The sequence below is a fragment of the Salmo salar genome, chromosome ssa01 (assembly GCF_905237065.1).
Source record: "Salmo salar chromosome ssa01, Ssal_v3.1, whole genome shotgun sequence".
Taxonomy (NCBI): Eukaryota; Metazoa; Chordata; class Actinopteri; order Salmoniformes; family Salmonidae; genus Salmo; species Salmo salar.
In genome coordinates, this window is record NC_059442.1 from 104,194,410 (window position 1) to 104,216,032 (window position 21,623).

At 42.9% G+C, this 21,623-nt stretch overlaps 1 protein-coding gene across 10 annotated transcripts in view; it reads right to left on the bottom strand.

The window, feature by feature from the left end:
• LOC106577441 (adhesion G protein-coupled receptor B3) overlaps positions 1-21,623 on the bottom strand; it is a 370,554-nt gene that overhangs the window by 188,006 nt on the left and 160,925 nt on the right. For all 10 annotated transcript variants that reach the window (XM_045687119.1, XM_045687115.1, XM_045687122.1 and 7 more), the window contains one exon: positions 1,412-1,520. In XM_045687119.1, coding sequence (XP_045543075.1) covers positions 1,412-1,520 — 109 coding nt within the window. The remainder of the gene's footprint in view (positions 1-1,411; positions 1,521-21,623) is intronic.

A 21,623-nucleotide genomic window follows, 5' to 3' on the forward strand; every position in this document is an offset into this window, starting at 1 on the left:
TCTGTGTTAGGAGGGTTATATTAGAATACTGGACCTAGATCTGTCTTAGGAGGGTTATATTGGAATAGTGGACCTAGATCTGTGTTAGGAAGGTTACATTGGAATAATGGACCTAGATCTGTGTTAGGAGGGTTCTATTGGAATACTGGACCTAGATCTGTGTTAGGAGGGTTCTATTAGAATACTGGACCTTGTACTGGAATAATGGACCTAGATCTGTGTTAGGAGGGTTCTATTAGAATACTGGACCTAGATCTGTGTTAGGAGGGTTCTATTGGAATACTGGACCTAGATCTGTGTTAGGAGGGTTCTATTGGAATACTGGACCTAGATCTGTGTTAGGAGGGTTCTATTGGAATACTGGACCTAGATCTGTGTTAGGAGGGTTCTATTAGAATACTGGACCTAGATCTGTGATAGGAAGGTTCTATTAGAATACTGGACCTAGATCTGTGTTAGGAGGGTTATATTGGAATACTGGACCTAGATCTGTGTTAGGAAGGTTACATTGGAATACTGGACCTAGATCTGTGATAGGAGGGTTCTATTGGAATACTGGACCTAGATCTGTGATAGGAGGGTTCTATTGGAATACTGGACCTAGATCTGTGTTAGGAAGGTTACATTGGAATACTGAACCTAGATCTGTGTTAGGAGGGTTCTATTGGAATACTGGACCTAGATCTGTGTTAGGAGGGTTCTATTAGAATACTGGACCTAGATATGTGTTAGGAGGGTTATATTGGAATACTGGACCTAGATCTGTGTTAGGAGGGTTCTATTAGAATACTGGACCTAGATCTGTGTTAGGAGGGTTCTATTGGAATACTGGACCTAGATCTGTGTTAAGAGGGTTATATTGGAATACTGGACCTAGATCTGTGATAGGAGGGTTCTATTGGAATACTGGACCTAGATCTGTGTTAAGAGGGTTATATTGGAATACTGGACCTAGATCTGTGATAGGAGGGTTATATTGGAATACTGGACCTAGAGACCTGAGATTCATTCTATGGTTGACTCACACTGAACACGGTTTCTACCCACTGTAGACATGGTTGATATTGGAACATCGGGCGTGAGTGTTTTCTTAGGAGATTATCACAAGCTAGGTTTTAAATAAACATATTGATTAGTGGTTGTTTATTAGGCTAAGCCCTCCCTCCATCCCTTCCCCTCCCCTCCACGCATCATTTATCCCAGATTACTGATGGATGGAGGGGGAATTGACATGTGGAGTCAGCAGCAGCAACATTTTGTTTATTCACACATGGACGATTGATCGTTAAACATCGATTTGATAATTGTTACTTCACCCAGCTGGGTGGCTGGGTTGTGGAGAAAAACAAGGCTGTGGGACACCCATTCCAGACCTGTGGGCTGTGAGAATAGATCTATCTGTGGTTCTTACCCAAGTTCCCAGTCATCAGGTAGGCGTTGTGGAAGTCCTTCATGCCCAGGCCAACGATGTGGATGAATTCCTCGATGACCTGCATCAGCTCCACTGCACCTGGATAGATCTAGAGAGACGACAACAACATTACAGTTAACTAGTGAGAGGTGATAACAACATTACAGTTAACTAGTGAGAGGTGATAACATGACAGTTAACTAGTGAGAGGTGATAACATTACAGTTAACTAGTGAGAGGTGAGAACAACTTTACAGTTAACTAGTGAGAGTGGATAACAACATTACAGTTAACTAGTGAGAGGTGAGGACAACATTACAGTTAACTAGTGAGAGGTGATAACATTACAGTTAACTAGTGAGAGGTGACAACAACATTACAGTTAACTGGTGAGAGGTGATAACAACATTACAGTTAACTAGTGAGAGGTGAGGACAACATGACAGTTAACTAGTGAGAGGTGAGGACAACATGACAGTTAACTTGTGAGAGGTGAGGACAACATTACAGTTAACTAGTGAGAGGTGATAACAACATTACAGTTAACTAGTGAGAGGTGAGGACAACATTACAGTTAACTTGTGAGAGGTGAGAACAACATTGCAGTTAACTAGTGAGAGGTGATAACAACATTACAGTTAACTAGTGAGAGGTGAGGACAACATGACAGTTAACTAGTGAGAGGTGAGGACAACATGACAGTTAACTTGTGAGAGGTGAGGACAACATTACAGTTAACTAGTGAGAGGTGATAACAACATTACAGTTAACTAGTGAGAGGTGAGGACAACATGACAGTTAACTAGTGAGAGGTGAGGACAACATGACAGTTAACTAGTGAGAGGTGAGGACAACATTACAGTTAACTAGTGAGAGGTGAGGACAACATGACAGTTAACTAGTGAGAGGTGAGGACAACATGACAGTTAACTAGTGAGAGGTGAGGACAACATGACAGTTAACTAGTGAGAGGTGAGGACAACATTACAGTTAACTAGTGAGAGGTGATAACAACATTACAGTTAACTAGTGAGAGGTGAGGACAACATTACAGTTAACTAGTGAGAGGTGAGGACAACATTACAGTTAACTAGTGAGAGGTGAGGACAACATTACAGTTAACTAGTGAGAGGTGAGGACAACATTACAGTTAACTAGTGAGAGGTGATAACAACATTACAGTTAACTAGTGAGAGGTGAGAACAACATTACAGTTAACTAGTGAGAGGTGAGGACAACATTACAGTTAACTAGTGAGAGGTGATAACAACATGACAGTTAACTAGTGAGAGGTGAGGACAACATTACAGTTAACTAGTGAGAGGTGAGGACAACATGACAGTTAACTAGTGAGAGGTGAGGACAACATTACAGTTAACTAGTGAGAGGTGAGAACAACATGACAGTTAACTAGTGAGAGGTGAGGACAACATTAGAGTTAACTAGTGAGAGGTGATAACAACATTACAGTTAACTAGTGAGAGGTGATAACAACATTACAGTTAACTAGTGAGAGGTGATAACAACATTACAGTTAACTAGTGAGAGGTGAGGACAACATGACAGTTAACTAGTGAGAGGTGAGGACAACATGACAGTTAACTAGTGAGAGGTGATAACATTACAGTTAACTAGTGAGAGGTGAGGACAACATGACAGTTAACTAGTGAGAGGTGATAACAACATTACAGTTAACTAGTGAGAGTGGATAACAACATGACAGTTAACTAGTGAGAGGTGAGAACAACATGACAGTTAACTAGTGAGAGGTGAGAACAACATGACAGTTAACTAGTGAGAGGTGAGGACAACATTACAGTTAACTAGTGAGAGGTGAGAACAACATTACAGTTAACTAGTGAGAGTGGATAACAACATTACAGTTAACTAGTGAGAGGTGAGGACAACATTACAGTTAACTAGTGAGAGGTGATAACAACATGACAATTAACCAATGTGAGGTGATAACAACATTACAGTTAACTAGTGAGAGGTGATAACAACATTACAGTTAACTAGTGAGAGGTGATAACAACATTACAGTTAACTAGTGAGAGGTGATAACAACATTACAGTTAACTAGTGAGAGGTGAGGACAACATTACAGTTAACTAGTGAGAGGTGATAAAAACATTACAGTTAACTAGTGAGAGGTGAGGACAACATTACAGTTAACTAGTGAGAGGTGATAACAACATTACAGTTAACTAGTGAGAGGTGAGGACAACATTACAGTTAACTAGTGAGAGGTGATAACAACATTACAGTTAACTAGTGAGAGGTGAGGACAACATTACAGTTAACTAGTGAGAGGTGAGGACAACATTACAGTTAACTAGTGAGAGGTGAGGACAACATTACAGTTAACTAGTGAGAGGTGATAACAACATTACAGTTAACTAGTGAGAGGTGATAACAACATGACAGTTAACTAGTGAGAGGTGATAACAACATTACAGTTAACTAGTGAGAGGTGATAACAACATTACAGTTAACTAGTGAGAGGTGAGGACAACATTACAGTTAACTAGTGAGAGGTGATAACAACATTACAGTTAACTAGTGAGAGGTGAGGACAACATTACAGTTAACTAGTGAGAGGTGAGGACAACATTACAGTTAACTAGTGAGAGGTGATAACAACATTACAGTTAACTAGTGAGAGGTGATAACAACATTACAGTTAACTAGTGAGAGGTGATAACAACATTACAGTTAACTAGTGAGAGGTGAGGACAACATTACAGTTAACTAGTGAGAGGTGAGGACAACATTACAGTTAACTAGTGAGAGGTGATAACAACATGACAGTTAACTAGTGAGAGGTGATAACAACATTACAGTTAACTAGTGAGAGGTGATAACAACATTACAGTTAACTAGTGAGAGGTGAGGACAACATTACAGTTAACTAGTGAGAGGTGATAACAACATTACAGTTAACTAGTGAGAGGTGAGGACAACATTACAGTTAACTAGTGAGAGGTGAGGACAACATTACAGTTAACTAGTGAGAGGTGAGGACAACATTACAGTTAACTAGTGAGAGGTGATAACAACATTACAGTTAACTAGTGAGAGGTGAGGACAACATTACAGTTAACTAGTGAGAGGTGATAACAACATTACAGTTAACTAGTGAGAGGTGAGGACAACATTACAGTTAACTAGTGAGAGGTGATAACAACATTACAGTTAACTAGTGAGAGGTGATAACAACATTACAGTTAACTAGTGAGAGGTGAGGACAACATTACAGTTAACTAGTGAGAGGTGATAACAACATGACAGTTAACTAGTGAGAGGTGAGGACAACATTACAGTTAACTAGTGAGAGGTGAGAACAACATTACAGTTAACTAGTGAGAGGTGATAACAACATTACAGTTAACTAGTGAGAGGTGATAACAACATTACAGTTAACTAGTGAGAGGTGATAACAACATGACAGTTAACTAGTGAGAGGTGATAACAACATTACAGTTAACTAGTGAGAGGTGAGGACAACATGACAGTTAACTAGTGAGAGGTGAGGACAACATGACAGTTAACTAGTGAGAGGTGAGGACAACATTACAGTTAACTAGTGAGAGGTGATAACAACATTACAGTTAACTAGTGAGAGGTGAGGACAACATTACAGTTAACTAGTGAGAGGTGAGGACAACATTACAGTTAACTAGTGAGAGGTGAGGACAACATTACAGTTAACTAGTGAGAGGTGAGGACAACATTACAGTTAACTAGTGAGAGGTGATAACAACATTACAGTTAACTAGTGAGAGGTGAGAACAACATTACAGTTAACTAGTGAGAGGTGAGGACAACATTACAGTTAACTAGTGAGAGGTGATAACAACATGACAGTTAACTAGTGAGAGGTGAGGACAACATTACAGTTAACTAGTGAGAGGTGAGGACAACATGACAGTTAACTAGTGAGAGGTGAGGACAACATTACAGTTAACTAGTGAGAGGTGAGGACAACATGACAGTTAACTAGTGAGAGGTGAGGACAACATTAGAGTTAACTAGTGAGAGGTGATAACAACATTACAGTTAACTAGTGAGAGGTGATAACATTACAGTTAACTAGTGAGAGTTGATAACAACATTACAGTTAACTAGTGAGAGGTGAGGACAACATGACAGTTAACTAGTGAGAGGTGAGGACAACATGACAGTTAACTAGTGAGAGGTGATAACATTACAGTTAACTAGTGAGAGGTGAGGACAACATGACAGTTAACTAGTGAGAGGTGATAACAACATTACAGTTAACTAGTGAGAGTGGATAACAACATTACAGTTAACTAGTGAGAGGTGATAACAACATTACAGTTAACTAGTGAGAGTGGATAACAACATTACAGTTAACTAGTGAGAGGTGAGGACAACATTACAGTTAACTAGTGAGAGGTGAGGACAACATTACAGTTAACTAGTGAGAGGTGATAACAACATGACAGTTAACTAGTGAGAGGTGAGGACAACATGACAGTTAACTAGTGAGAGGTGATAACAACATTACAGTTAACTAGTGAGAGGTGAGGACAACATTACAGTTAACTAGTGAGAGGTGAGAACAACATTACAGTTAACTAGTGAGAGTGGATAACAACATTACAGTTAACTAGTGAGAGGTGAGGACAACATTACAGTTAACTAGTGAGAGGTGATAACAACATGACAATTAACCAGTGTGAGGTGATAACAACATTACAGTTAACTAGTGAGAGGTGATAACAACATTACAGTTAACTAGTGAGAGGTGAGAACAACATGACAGTTAACTAGTGAGAGGTGATAACAACATTACAGTTAACTAGTGAGAGGTGAGGACAACATTACAGTTAACTAGTGAGAGGTGATAAAAACATTACAGTTAACTAGTGAGAGGTTAGGACAACATTACAGTTAACTAGTGAGAGGTGATAACAACATTACAGTTAACTAGTGAGAGGTGAGGACAACATTACAGTTAACTAGTGAGAGGTGATAACAACATTACAGTTAACTAGTGAGAGGTGAGGACAACATTACAGTTAACTAGTGAGAGGTGAGAACAACATTACAGTTAACTAGTGACAGGTGAGGACAACATTACAGTTAACTAGTGAGAGGTGATAACAACATTACAGTTAACTAGTGAGAGGTGATAACAACATTACAGTTAACTAGTGAGAGGTGATAACAACATTACAGTTAACTAGTGAGAGGTGAGGACAACATTACAGTTAACTAGTGAGAGGTGATAAAAACATTACAGTTAACTAGTGAGAGGTTAGGACAACATTACAGTTAACTAGTGAGAGGTGATAACAACATTACAGTTAACTAGTGAGAGGTGAGGACAACATTACAGTTAACTAGTGAGAGGTGATAACAACATTACAGTTAACTAGTGAGAGGTGAGGACAACATTACAGTTAACTAGTGAGAGGTGAGAACAACATTACAGTTAACTAGTGAGAGGTGAGGACAACATTACAGTTAACTAGTGAGAGGTGATAACAACATGACAGTTAACTAGTGAGAGGTGATAACAACATGACAGTTAACTAGTGAGAGGTGAGGACAACATTACAGTTAACTAGTGAGAGGTGATAACAACATTACAGTTAACTAGTGAGAGGTGAGGACAACATTACAGTTAACTAGTGAGAGGTGAGAACAACATTACAGTTAACTAGTGAGAGGTGATAACAACATTACAGTTAACTAGTGAGAGGTGAGAACAACATGACAGTTAACTAGTGAGAGGTGAGAACAACATTACAGTTAACTAGTGAGAGGTGAGAACAACATTACAGTTAACTAGTGAGAGGTGAGGACAACATTACAGTTAACTAGTGAGAGGTGAGGACAACATTACAGTTAACTAGTGAGAGGTGAGGACAACATTACAGTTAACTAGTGAGAGGTGAGGACAACATTACAGTTAACTAGTGAGAGGTGATAACAACATTACAGTTAACTAGTGAGAGGTGATAACAACATGACAGTTAACTAGTGAGAGGTGATAACAACATTACAGTTAACTAGTGAGAGGTGATAACAACATTACAGTTAACTAGGGAAAGGTGAGGACAACATTACAGTTAACTAGTGAGAGGTGATAACAACATTACAGTTAACTAGTGAGAGGTGAGGACAACATTACAGTTAACTAGTGAGAGGTGATAACAACATTACAGTTAACTAGTGAGAGGTGAGGACAACATTACAGTTAACTAGTGAGAGGTGATAACAACATTACAGTTAACTAGTGAGAGGTGAGGACAACATTACAGTTAACTAGTGAGAGGTGAGAACAACATTACAGTTAACTAGTGAGAGGTGAGGACAACATGACAGTTAACTAGTGAGAGGTGAGAACAACATGACAGTTAACTAGTGAGAGGTGAGAACAACATTACAGTTAACTAGTGAGAGGTGATAACAACATTACAGTTAACTAGTGAGAGGTGAGGACAACATTACAGTTAAGTAGTGAGAGGTGATAACAACATTACAGTTAACTAGTGAGAGGTGAGGACAACATTACAGTTAACTAGTGAGAGGTGAGGACAACATTACAGTTAACTAGTGAGAGGTGAGGACAACATTACAGTTAACTAGTGAGAGGTGAGGACAACATTACAGTTAACTAGTGCCGTATCAGTGCAGCCGTTACATAGATCAAAACCACATCCCAAATGTCCCCCACATTTCCTATATACTGTAGTCTGCTTGACCAGGGCCCATTGGGCACTAGGAAATACGATGCCATTTGGGACAAAGAACTAGACGTGGGAAGAGAGGTGAGAAACTTCCCAGTTATCTTATTACTGCAACATCAGTGCTGCCATTACATGTACACAGGATTAGTCAGTAGTGTTCTAGCAGCGTTCCTCTTGGAACTGTCTCCTGGGAGAGAGGGAGTGTGGTGTGGAAAACAGGGCTGGGAAAACGTACAGGTGATATGTGAGGGATAGAAGCAAACAGAATGTCATAGGGTTATGTAAAGACTTCACTTCTAACAGACCGTTTACTTTGACTGATTTTACATGTCCAACATGAACCACAACAATCTAGAAATGTTCATCTTTCACTTATCAGACATCTCACCTCTGACCAGGACATCTCACCTCTGACCTGGACATCTCACCTCTGACCTGGACATCTCACCTCTGACCTGGACATCTCACCTCTGACCTGGACATCTCACCTCTGACCTGGACATCTCACCTCTGACCTGGACATCTCACCTCTGACCTGGACATCTCACCTCTGAACAGGACATGGCTACTAGCTACTAGATTCTGCTACCCTTTGTGACGACCCTCCCACTCTGTCTGCCGTATTCTTTCTCTTTGCTCTTGTTTCCTTATTAGGATGTCGGTGGGTGGAGCTGGGAGGGTCGTCAGCGACGTGGGACATACCTGGGCCCAGGTGTGTCCCAAGATAAATACACCTCTTCCCCATTCATTGAGGAGACTCTCTCCATGCAGACACACTGATAGATTTTGGTTGTGGCATTTTTGTGGCTGTTTGTATGTTTGCTTTGACACCTTTCAACACCTCTCATTATAAAATCTATGCACGCAACCACTCACTTACACTGCTGATTACCAACTGCACACACCATTGTTAATTATATTTATGTAACTTCAGTTAATAAATATATTTTTGTTATTCCTTATCTCCAAGTTGTCTAGCTTTTTGTTATGGACTTCTAGCCAGTTCGTGACACCTTTTAAAAGGGGACAGACCGGGACATGGCTACTAGATACTGGTAACCTTTTAAAAGGGGACAGACCAGGACATGGCTACTAGATACTGGTAACCTTTAAAAGGGGACAGACCAGGACATGGCTACTAGATACTGGTAACCTTTAAAAGGGGACAGACCAGGACATGGCTACTAGATACTGGTAACCTTTAAAAGGGGACAGACCAGGACATGGCTACTAGCTACTAGATACTGGTAACCTTTAAAAGGGGACAGACCAGGACATGGCTACTAGATACTGGTATCCTTTAAAGGGGACAGACCAGGACATGGCTACTAGATACTGGTAACCTTTAAAAGGGGACAGACCAGGACATGGCTACTAGATACTGGTAACCTTTAAAAGGGGACAGACCAGGACATGGCTACTAGATACTGGTATCCTTTAAAAGGGGACAGACCAGGACATGGCTACTAGATACTGGTAACCTTTAAAAGGGGACAGACCAGGACATGGCTACTAGATACTGGTATCCTTTAAAGGGGACAGACCAGGACATGGCTACTAGATACTGGTAACCTTTAAAAGGGGACAGACCAGGACATGGCTACTAGATACTGGTAACCTTTAAAAGGGGACAGACCAGGACATGGCTACTAGATACTGGTAACCTTTAAAAGGGGACAGACCAGGACATGGCTACTAGATACTGGTAACCTTTAAAAGGGGACAGACCAGGACATGGCTACTAGATACTAGATACTGGTAACCTTTAAAAGGGGACAGACCAGGACATGGCTACTAGATACTGGTAACCTTTAAAAGGGGACAGACCAGGACATGGCTACTAGATACTGGTAACCTTTAAAAGGGGACAGACCAGGACATGGCTACTAGATACTGGTAACCTTTAAAAGGGGACAGACCAGGACATGGCTACTAGATACTGGTAACCTTTAAAAGGGGACAGACCAGGACATGGCTACTAGATACTAGATACTGGTAACCTTTAAAAGGGGACAGACCAGGACATGGCTACTAGATACTGGTAACCTTTAAAAGGGGACAGACCAGGACATGGCTACTAGATACTAGATACTGGTAACCTTTAAAAGGGGACAGACCAGGACATGGCTACTAGATACTGGTAACCTTTAAAAGGGGACAGACCAGGACATGGCTACTAGATACTGGTAACCTTTAAAAGGGGACAGACCAGGACATGGCTACTAGATACTGGTAACCTTTAAAAGGGGACAGACCAGGACATGGCTACTAGATACTGGTAACCTTTAAAAGGGGACAGACCAGGACATGGCTACTAGATACTAGATACTGGTAACCTTTAAAAGGGGACAGACCAGGACATGGCTACTAGATACTGGTAACCTTTAAAAGGGGACAGACCAGGACATGGCTACTAGATACTGGTAACCTTTAAAAGGGGACAGACCAGGACATGGCTACTAGATACTGGTAACCTTTAAAAGGGGACAGACCAGGACATGGCTACTAGATACTGGTAACCTTTAAAAGGGGACAGACCAGGACATGGCTACTAGATACTGGTAACCTTTAAAAGGGGACAGACAAGGACATGGCTACTAGATACTAGATACTGGTAACCTTTAAAAGGGGACAGACCAGGACATGGCTACTAGATACTGGTAACCTTTAAAAGGGGACAGACCAGGACATGGCTACTAGATACTAGATACTGGTAACCTTTAAAAGGGGACAGACCAGGACATGGCTACTAGATACTGGTAACCTTTAAAAGGGGACAGACCAGGACATGGCTACTAGATACTGGTAACCTTTAAAAGGGGACAGACCAGGACATGGCTACTAGATACTGGTAACCTTTAAAAGGGGACAGACCAGGACATGGATACTAGCTACTAGATACTGGTAACCTTTAAAAGGGGACAGACCAGGACATGGCTACTAGATACTGGTAACCTTTAAAAGGGGACAGACCAGGACATGGCTACTAGATACTGGTAACCTTTAAAAGGGGACAGACCAGGACATGGCTACTAGATACTGGTAACCTTTAAAAGGGGACAGACCAGGACATGGCTACTAGATACTAGATACTGGTAACCTTTAAAAGGGGACAGACCAGGACATGGCTACTAGATACTGGTAACCTTTAAAAGGGGACAGACCAGGACATGGATAGCTACTAGATACTGGTAACCTTTAAAAGGGGACAGACCAGGACATGGCTACTAGATACTGGTAACCTTTAAAAGGGGACAGACCAGGACATGGCTACTAGATACTGGTAACCTTTAAAAGGGGACAGACCAGGACATGGCTACTAGATACTGGTAACCTTTTAAAGGGGACAGACCAGGACATGGCTACTAGATACTGGTAACCTTTAAAAGGGGACAGACCAGGACATGGCTACTAGATACTGGTATCCTTTAAAAGGGGACAGACCAGGACATGGCTACTAGATACTGGTAACCTTTAAAAGGGGACAGACCAGGACATGGCTACTAGATACTGGTAACCTTTAAAAGGGGACAGACCAGGACATGGCTACTAGCTACTAGATACTGGTAACCTTTAAAAGGGGACAGACAAGGACATGGCTACTAGATACTGGTAACCTTTAAAAGGGGACAGACCAGGACATGGCTACTAGCTACTAGATACTGGTAACCTTTAAAAGGGGACAGACCAGGACATGGCTACTAGATACTGGTAACCTTTAAAAGGGGACAGACCAGGACATGGCTACTCTAGTAGATACTGGTAACCTTTTAAAAGGGGACCAAGGACATGGCTACTAGATATGGAACCTACTAAAAGGAGCACAGGCCAGGGCAGTGTAAATTAGATACTGTAGTATGACCTTTAAAGCATTATCAGACAGTGAACCTACTAGATACAGACACCCTTAAAAGGGGACAGACCAGGACATGGCTACTAGATACGACACTACCCTTTAAAAGGCACAGACTAGGACCACTGGATAGCTAGAGACTGGTACCCTTTAAAAGAGCACAGACCAGGACATGGAGAGCTAGAGACTGGTACCCTTTAAAAGGGGACAGACCAGGACATGGCTAGGCTAGATACTGGTACCCTTTAAAAGGGCACAGACCAGGACATGGCTAGCTAGAGACTGGTACCCTTTAAAAGGCACAGACTAGGACATGGCTAGCTAGAGACTGGTACCCTTTAAAAGGGCACAGACTAGGACATGGAGAGCTAGAGACTGGTAACCTTTAAAAGGGGACAGACCACTGGCTACTAGATACTGGTAACCTTTAAAAGGACACTGCTTAGTGACCACTGGAGAGTGATTGCTCAGGACAGGGCAGTGTGTCTGTCCTTAGGGACCAGCCATCAGTGTCAGAGAGAATACAAAGGAAGCATTCAGGACCATGGATAGAGACAGAGCAACACACGCACGCAAGCAAACCTGTCTCCTCCCAGCTGATACACATTAAGACACTAATTCAATCGTTGACCTTGAAGAGATCGGCCCACTAACCTGGCAGACCTGAATCTAGCAGAGAGGGACCAGCTGTAATTAGAGGGGACTTGATTTGGGGGCAGACATTTTGTGTGATTTGTGTGAGGCAGACTGTTACTGCGCTGATGATGATATCAATATATCGTTTTTGTTCTATTGTTCTTTGTATTTTCCTTAAGATGTACCAAATGAATCTATACTAATTTAATCAGCAATTCAAACAGTGTTAAAATGGTACTTAAAAAACATTTTATTTAGCAGGAAGGAAAAGCCACGTTATTACAATAGCTGTCCTAGACATGGACACAGAATAGTAGCATGTGAGTTAGCTATAGCTCTACTCTACAGACAAGGCAATGACATGTCTTAGTCCAGAGAGGAGCTCTGAGTGGCATCCCCTAATGAACACCTCCTGATAGAATCACACACACACTCATACGTTTACTTACTGACACGTGCACGCACACACTCACACATACAGATGGACATGCAGTCATACCCACATACACACACACACACACACACACACACACACACACACACACACACACACACACACACACACACACACACACACACACACACACACACACACACACACACACACACACGTCTGTGTTGTTCTTTATGTTTTGTCCACTCAGTGTATTTCTGTGCTTGACAGCGTTCATACTACAACTTCCATCCTCTCCACAGCATTGACACATCTTATTTGCCTTCATTTAACCAGGGAAGTAATTGAGAACACATTCTCATTCACAATAATGACCTGACCAAGACAGAGATATAAACCACAGCAAAGCAGACAATTCTTGACCATTGCCATTCCTCAACCATTCCTCAACCATTCCTCAACCATTCCTCAGCCGTTCCTCAGCCATTCCTCAACCATTCCTTAACCATTCCTCAGCCATTCCTCAGCCATTCCTCAACCATTCCTCTGCCATTCCCCTGCCATTCCTCAGCCATTCCTCAACCATTCCTCAACCATTCCTCAGCCGTTCCTCAGCCATTCCTCAACCATTCCTCTGCTATTCCTCTATTCCTCTATTCCTCTATTCCTCTTCCATTCCTCAGTAATTCCTCAGCCATTCCTCTTCCATTCCTCAACCATTCCTCAGCATTAGTCAGCCATTCCTCAGCCATTCCTCAGCCATTCCTCAACCATTCCTCAGCCATTACTCAGCCATTCCTCAACCATTGCTCAGCCATTGCTCAGCCATTCCTCAGCCATTCCTCAGCTGTTCCTCAACCATTCCTCAGCCATTCCTCAGCCATTCCTCACCCATTCCTACTGCCAAAAACAACAGAAATACAGCTGATATGTTCATCTCTACAACAGACATGCAGCTCATCCTCCGTTTCCTCAGAAACAGTGATTACACGGCAGCATAGCCATTCCTGTACTACAAATAACAGGATTTGAAGTTCATTGCTTGTGTCTAGCTTTTAGAACACCAAATCATAGTCTAGTTGTAAAATAATGCATAAAAACACATCTGTCCAGAATCCATCTTTCACCATGATCCTGTAGATGAGACAGATGGCTGTCATATCAGCTCATGGTCTGGACATTGGCCAAAGAAGAACTCTTTATACCTAAATAGACTTGGCCTGAATCACACATTCTTAAACACCAGGCAGGCAATCCTTAGACAGACACACATACACACAAACACACATCCTCCTTAGGCAGACCGAGGGCTCTGTTCCTCAGCCAGTGAACTAATGAACCTTGTCTCCATCCTCCTCTGGGTTCCTAATCAGACAGACACATTTCCGGTCTGCTATCTGTGTGTGTGTGTGTGTGTGTGTGTGTGTGTGTGTGTGTGTGTGTGTGTGTGTGTGTGTGTGTGTGTGTGTGTGTGTGTGTGTGTGTGTGTGTGTGTGTGTGTGTGTGTGTGTGTGTGTAATTTCTGCAGTGGAGATGAGATTTGAATGAGATATGAAGCAGCATGCCAGAAAGAAATGGGAGTAGAAGGAAGGGTGTATGTCTGATGAGGAGCCCAGAGGAAGGCTGTCTTTCTGATGAGGAGCCCAGAGGAAGGCTGTCTTTCTGATGAGGAGCCCAGAGGAAGGCTGCATGTCTGATGAGGAGCCCAGAGGAAGGATGTATTTCTGATGAGGAGCCCAGAGGAAGGATGTATGTCAATGTATGTCTGATGAGGAGCCCAGAGGAAGGATGTATGTCTGATGAGGAGCCCAGAGGGTGTATGTCTGATGAGGAGCCCAGAGGAAGGATGTATGTCTGATGAGGAGCCCAGAGGAAGGTGTATGTCTGATGAGGAGCCCAGAGGAAGGATGTCTTTCTGATGAGGAGCCCAGAGGAAGGCTGTATGTCTGATGAGGAGCCCAGAGGAAGGCTGTATGTCTGATGAGGAGCCCAGAGGAAGGCTGTCTTTCTGATGAGGAGCCCAGAGGAAGGCTGTCTTTCTGATGAGGAGCCCAGAGGAAGGCTGTCTTTCTGATGAGGAGCCCAGAGGAAGGCTGTCTTTCTGATGAGGAGCCCAGAGGAAGTCTGTATGTCTGATGAGGAGCCAAGAGGAAGGCTTTATGTCTGATGAGGAGCCCAGAGGAAGGCTGTCTTTCTGATGAGGAGCCCAGAGGAAGGCTGTATGTCTGATGAGGAGCCCAGAGGAAGTCTGTATGTCTGATGAGGAGCCAAGAGGAAGGCTGTATGTCTGATGAGGAGCCCAGAGGAAGATGGAGATAGGGTTCAAATCAAATCAAATCAACGTTTATTGGTTGCGTACACATATTTGCAGGTGTTATAGCAGGTGCAGTGAACTGCTTATGTTACTAGCTCCAACAGTGCAGTAGAATTTCTACAGTACAAATACAGTACAAATACACAAATAAACAAAGATCCAAACAATAAATCAAGAAATGACAATGAGTGAGAATGTGTCAGAATCCAGAATATAAATACATGGTGTGTATAGACAGTATAGAATGTGTAAGAATCCAGAATATAAATACATGGTGTGTATAGACAGTATAGAATGTGTCAGAATCCAGAATGTAAATACATGGTGTGTATAGACAGTATAGAATGTGTAGAACAGAAAATGTGTGTATAGACAGTATAGAATGTGTCAGAATCCAGAATATGAATACATGGTGTGTATAGACAGTATAGAATGTATCAGAATGCAGAATGTAAATACATTGTGTGTATAGATAGTATAGAATGTGTCAGAATTCAGAATATAAATACATGGTGTGTATAGACAGTATAGAATCTGGAAAAGAAAATGATATGTACAGTAGTAGGTATATTAGGATGATCTAAGTGGAGAATACAGTAGAGACATACACAGTGAGTAAACAACAGTATATAAATAGATTATGAGGTGACCAGCGTCCAATGACTCTATACATGGGGAGTCTCAAGGTGCAGGGCAGAGTTCCAGGCAGGTAGCTGATCAACAGTCTGATGGCCTGGAGATAGAAGCCGTTTTTGCACCTGTACCGGCTCTGTCTGCTAGATGGTAGCAGGGTGAACAGACCGTGACTTTATCAGTTTACTGGCTGACAGACAGAGAATAGGAGGGTGTTTAAAAATGGACGATTAGGCAGAGAGAGTTCTTGGCCAGCTGTACCTCCATGGTCTTTGTCTTTCTGATTAACTCATCTCAAATACCCACCTCTTACCCAAACTCTAACCCTAACCTCTGCAGGCTGAGAGGATAGAAGGGTGTTAGGCAGAGAGAGTTCTTGGCCAGCTGTACCTCCATGATCTTTGTCTTTCTGATTATCTCATCTCAACTACCCACCTCTTACTCAAATTCTAACCCTAACCTCTGCAGGCTGACAAGATGGCGCTGCAGTGAATAGCAGCTGTTTTACAGGCTCCTGACCAATTCTGCTGTTTTTTGTTTATGTTTGTTTACGCTGATCTTACAAAAATCATAATGTGTCCGCCATCCCCCAGACTCGAAAGAGTAAGCAACGGCAGAGAAGAGGCAGACGAGTCGTTATCCTGACAAAACTACGTTGGTGAGCAAATAAACCGCCTTCTATTGAGGAACGTACAATCACCGGAGAACAAACTGGAAGAGCTCCGCTCGAGACTATCCTATCAGCGGGACCTGAAGAACTGTAATATTCTCTGTTTCTCTGAGACATGGTTGAACAAGGACATGGATAATATACATCTCGCTGACGTCTCCATGCATCGTCTAGACCGGACGGGGAAGAAGCGGCAGGAGTGGCTCTTTGTTAACAACAACTGGTGCGCGATCTCTAATGTTAAGGAAGTTTCAAGTTTTCCCTCGCCTGAGTTAGAATACTTAATGATAAGCTGCAGACCATACTATTTACCAAGATTGTTTTCATATATATGTTTCATAGCTGTCTATTTACCACCACAAACTGATGCTTGCACTAAGACCACGCTCAACGAGCTGTATAGGGCTATAAGCAAATCAAAAAGTGGACATCCAGAGTTGGTGCATCTCGTGGTCGCTGACTTTAATGCAGGGCAACAGAAATCTGTTTTACCTCAATTTTACCAGCATGTCACCTGTGCAACTAGAGGCAACAAAGCCCTTGATCACCTTGATGCACAGAAATGCATACAAGGCACTCCCTCGCCCTCCCTTCGGCAAATCTGAGCATAACTTTAACCTCCTAATTCCTTCTTACAAGCAAAAACTCAAACAGGAACTACCAGTGACACACTCAATATGTAAGTGGTCTGATGAAGCAGATGCTAAGTTACAGAACTGTTTTGCTAGCACAGACTGGAATATGTTCCGGGATTCATCCCAATGGCATTGAGGAGTTTACCACATCAGTCACCGGCTTCATTAATAAGTGCATTGACGGCTTCGTCTCCACAGTGACTGTGGGTACATATCCTAACCAGAAGCCATTGATTACAGGCAAAATCCGCACTGAGTTTAAGGCCAGAGCTGCCACTTTCAAGGAGCGGGACACTAATCCGGACGCTTCCTGTTACTCTACACCTATAGGCAGAAACTTAAACAGGAAGCACATGTGGTAAGGACTGTTCAACGTTGGTTTGACCAATTGGAATCTATGTTTTAAGATTGTTTTGATCACGTGGTGTGGGAAATGGTACACTGACTCTGTGACTGGGTTCATCAGGAAGTGCATAGAGGATATTGTTCCCACTGTGAAAATTATAACTTACCCAAACCACAAATTGTGGATAGATGGCAGCATATGTGCAAAACTGAAAGCATGAACCACCACATTTAACCACGGCAAGGTGACATGGACGTCTACAAACAGCTATGCCCTCCGTAAGGCAATCAAAGAGACAAAACGACAGTACAGGGACAAAGTGGAGTCGCAATTCATCGGCTCAGACACGAGACATATGTAGCAGGGACTCCGGACAATTACGGATTAAAAAGTGAAATCAAGCCTCGTTGCGCACACCGATGCTTCGCTCCCGGATAAGCTAAACACTTTCTTCGCCCGCATCGAGCTGCCGACACAGGCTGCCTCCGTTCACAAGAACTGGGTGCTCTCGTTCTCCGTGGCCAACATGAGTAAGTCATTTAAGTGTGTTAACCCTCTCAAGGCTGCCGGCCCTGATGGCATCCCTAGCCGTGTCTTCAGAGCATGTGCAGACCAGCTGGCTGGAGTGTTTACGGACATAATCAATCTCTCCATATCCCAGTCTGTTATCCCCACTTGCTTCAAGATGTCCACTATTGTTCCTGCACCCAAAAAAGCTAAAGTAACTTAACTAAATTAATATCGCCCTGTAGCACTCACTTCTGTCATCATGAAGTGCTTTGAGAGGCTAGTTAAGGACGTCATCACCTCCACCTTACCCGATAACCTAGACCCACTACAATTTGCATTCCGCCCCAACAGATCCACAGATGACGCAGTCGTGTGGGATAGGGCACTGCTCACTGCCCTGTCCCACCTGGACAAGAAGAAAACCTATGTGAGAATGCTGTTAACTGACTACAGCTCAGTGTACAACACTATGCCCTCCAAGCGCATCACTAAGCTCAGGACACTGGGACTGAACCCCTCCTGCTGCAAATGGATCCTGGACTTCCTGACGAGCTGCCCCCAGGTGGTGAGGGTAGGCAACAACACATCCACCACACTGACCCTAAACATGGGGTTCCTTCAGGGATGCATGCTTAGTCCCCTCCTGTACTCCCTGTTCACTCACGACTGCGTGGCCATGCAAGACTCCAACACACCATCATTAAGTTTGTTGGCAACACGACGACACAACGTGAGTGAGTGAGTGAGTGAGTGAGTGAGTGAGTGAGTGAGTGAGTGAGTGAGTGAGTGAGTGAGTGAGTGAGTGAGTGAGTGAGTGAGTGAGTGAGTGAGTGAGTGAGTGAGTTAGTGAGAGAGAGAGAGAGAGAGAGAGAGTGTGTGTGTTAGTGAGAGAGAGAGAGAGAGAGAGAGAGAGAGAGAGAGAGAGTGAGAGAGAGAGTGTGTGTGTCAGTGAGAGAGAGAGAGAGTGTGTGTGTGTGTCAGTGAGAGATAGAGAGTGAGAGAGTGTGTTAGTGAGGGAGAGAGAGAGAGAGAGAGAGTGTGAGAGAGAGTGTGTTAGTGGAGAGAGAGAGAGAGAGAGAGCGAGAGAGAGAGAGTGTGTGTGTATGTGTGTCAGTGAAAGAGAGAGAGAGAGAGAGAGAGAGAGTGTGTGTGTGTCAGTGAGAGAGAGAGTGTGTGTGTGTGTGTCAGTGAGAGAGAGAGAGAGTGTGTGTGTGTGTGTGTGTGTGTGTGTGTGTGTGTGTGTGTGTGTGTGTGTGTGTGTGTGTGTGTGTGTGTGTGTGTGTGTGTGTGTGTGTGTGAGTGAGTGAGTGAGTCGTAGACCCGACAGACAAAAGACAGAAACTGCAGTGAGGACCACCAATTAGTACTTGTAGAGAGAGACAGAAAGACTGGGTCGAAAGAGGGCAGACTGCCTGCTGTTCTCTTTCTCTCCTTCTCAGTCATTTAGCAGACACCCTTATCCAGAGTGACTTACAGGAGCCATTATGCTTAACCGCCTTGCTCAGTAAATATATTGTTGTTGGCTCTGGATTCAAACCAGCAACCTTTCGGCTACTGGCCCAATGCTCTTAACTGCTAGGCTACCTACTTCTCTCTATCTTTCTATCTCTCTCTCTCTGTCTCTTCCTCTATCTTTCTCATCCTCTATCATTCCCTCTCTCTGTCTCTTCCTCTCTCCTTCTCTATCTCTCATTCTCTCTCTCTTTCCCTCTCGTTCTCATCCTCTCTACTTCTCTCTCTCTCTCCTCGCTCGCTTTCTCTCTCTTTCTCACTTTCTCTCTCTCTCCAAGGTCTTAATCACCTAGGTTAATCAAAGAGAAACAGAGAGAAGAAAAAGGAAGAAAATCACCAACCATCCAAAATACCCCCTCTCTTTCTCTTTCTCTTTTTCTCTCTCTCTCTCTCCCTCTTTCTCTCTCTCTTTCTCTCTTTCCTCCCTTCGCCCTCCTTTCCTTTCCTCTCTGGAAGGCAGTCATTTGGCACTGGAAGTTCACAAAAGCTGCTGATGTCCTTTGTAAATTAGTGGTCTGTGGAGATGCTGTCTCTGCCGGAGACAGGGCGGGTTTGTCTTAAAATAAAGTGGGTGTTTTTGAAGGAAGAGTGGCCACCTCTCAACCCTGAGAGACTCATTCAGGATGACAGGAGAAGTGACAGGAGGAAAACCCACACAGATAAAATCATAAAACCCTTGCTTGAGGTTGTACCCAGCATCCTTGGTGAAAAACAAATACTTGACATCTGTATTTTTGTGGGTTAAAGACGAGAGGACCTGACCGACACATTTCTGTTCCAGAATATGGCTGATGAATGTGAATATAATTTATTTCTGTTCTGTATAAAATATGATTTCATTAGATGTTTCCTTGTTCAATCTACAGTCGGAAGTTTAGTCGGACGTTTGCATACACCGTAGCCAAATACGTTTAAACTCAGTTTTTCACAATTCCTGACATTTAATCAGAGTAAAAATTGAGTTTTAGGTTTTATTTTAAGAATGTGAAATGTCAGAATAATAGTAGAGAGAATGATTTATTTCAGCTTTTATTTCTTTCATCACATTCGTATTTGGTAGCATTGCCTTTAAATTATTTAACTTGGGTCAAACATTTCGGGAAGCCTTTCACAAGCTTCCCAAAATAAGTTGGGTGAATTTTGGCCCATTCCTCCTGACAGAGCTGGTGTAACTGAGTCATGTTTGAAGGCCTCCTTGCTCATACATGCTTTTCAGTTCTGCCCACACATTTTCTATGGGATTGAGGTCAAGGCGTTGTGATAGCCACTCCAATACCTTGACTTTGTTGTCCTTAAGCCATTTTGCCACAACTTTGGAAGTACGCTTGGGGTCATTGTCCATTTGGAAGACCCATTTGCGACCAAGCTTTAACTTCCTGACTGATGTCTTGAGATGTTGCTTCAATATATCTACATAATTTTCCATCCTCATGATGCCATTTAGTCCCTCCTACAGCAAAGCACCCCCACAACATGATGCTGCCACTCGTGCTTCACGGTTGGGATGTTGTTTTTCGGCTTGGAAGCCTCCCCCTTTTTCCTCCAAACACAACGATGGTCATTATGGCCAAACAGTTCTATTTTTGTTTCATCAGACCAGAGAACATTTTTCCAAAAAGTACGATCTTTGTCCCCATGTGCAGTTGCAGACCATAGTCTGACTTTTTATGGCGGATTTTGAGCAGTGGCTTCTTCCTTGCTGACCGGCCTTTCAGGTTATGTCGATATGGGACTCGTTTTACTGTGGATATAGATACTTTTGTGCCTGTTTCCTCCAGCATCTTCACAAGGTCCTTTGCTGCTGTTCTGGGATTGATTTGCACTTTTTGCACCAAAGTACATTCATGTGAAGGAGACAGAACGCGTCTCCTTCCTGAGCGGTATGACGGCTGCGTGGTCCCATGGTATTTATACTTGCGTACTATTGCTTGCACAGATGAACGTGGTACCTTCAGGCGTTTGTAAATTGCTCCCAAGGATGAACCAG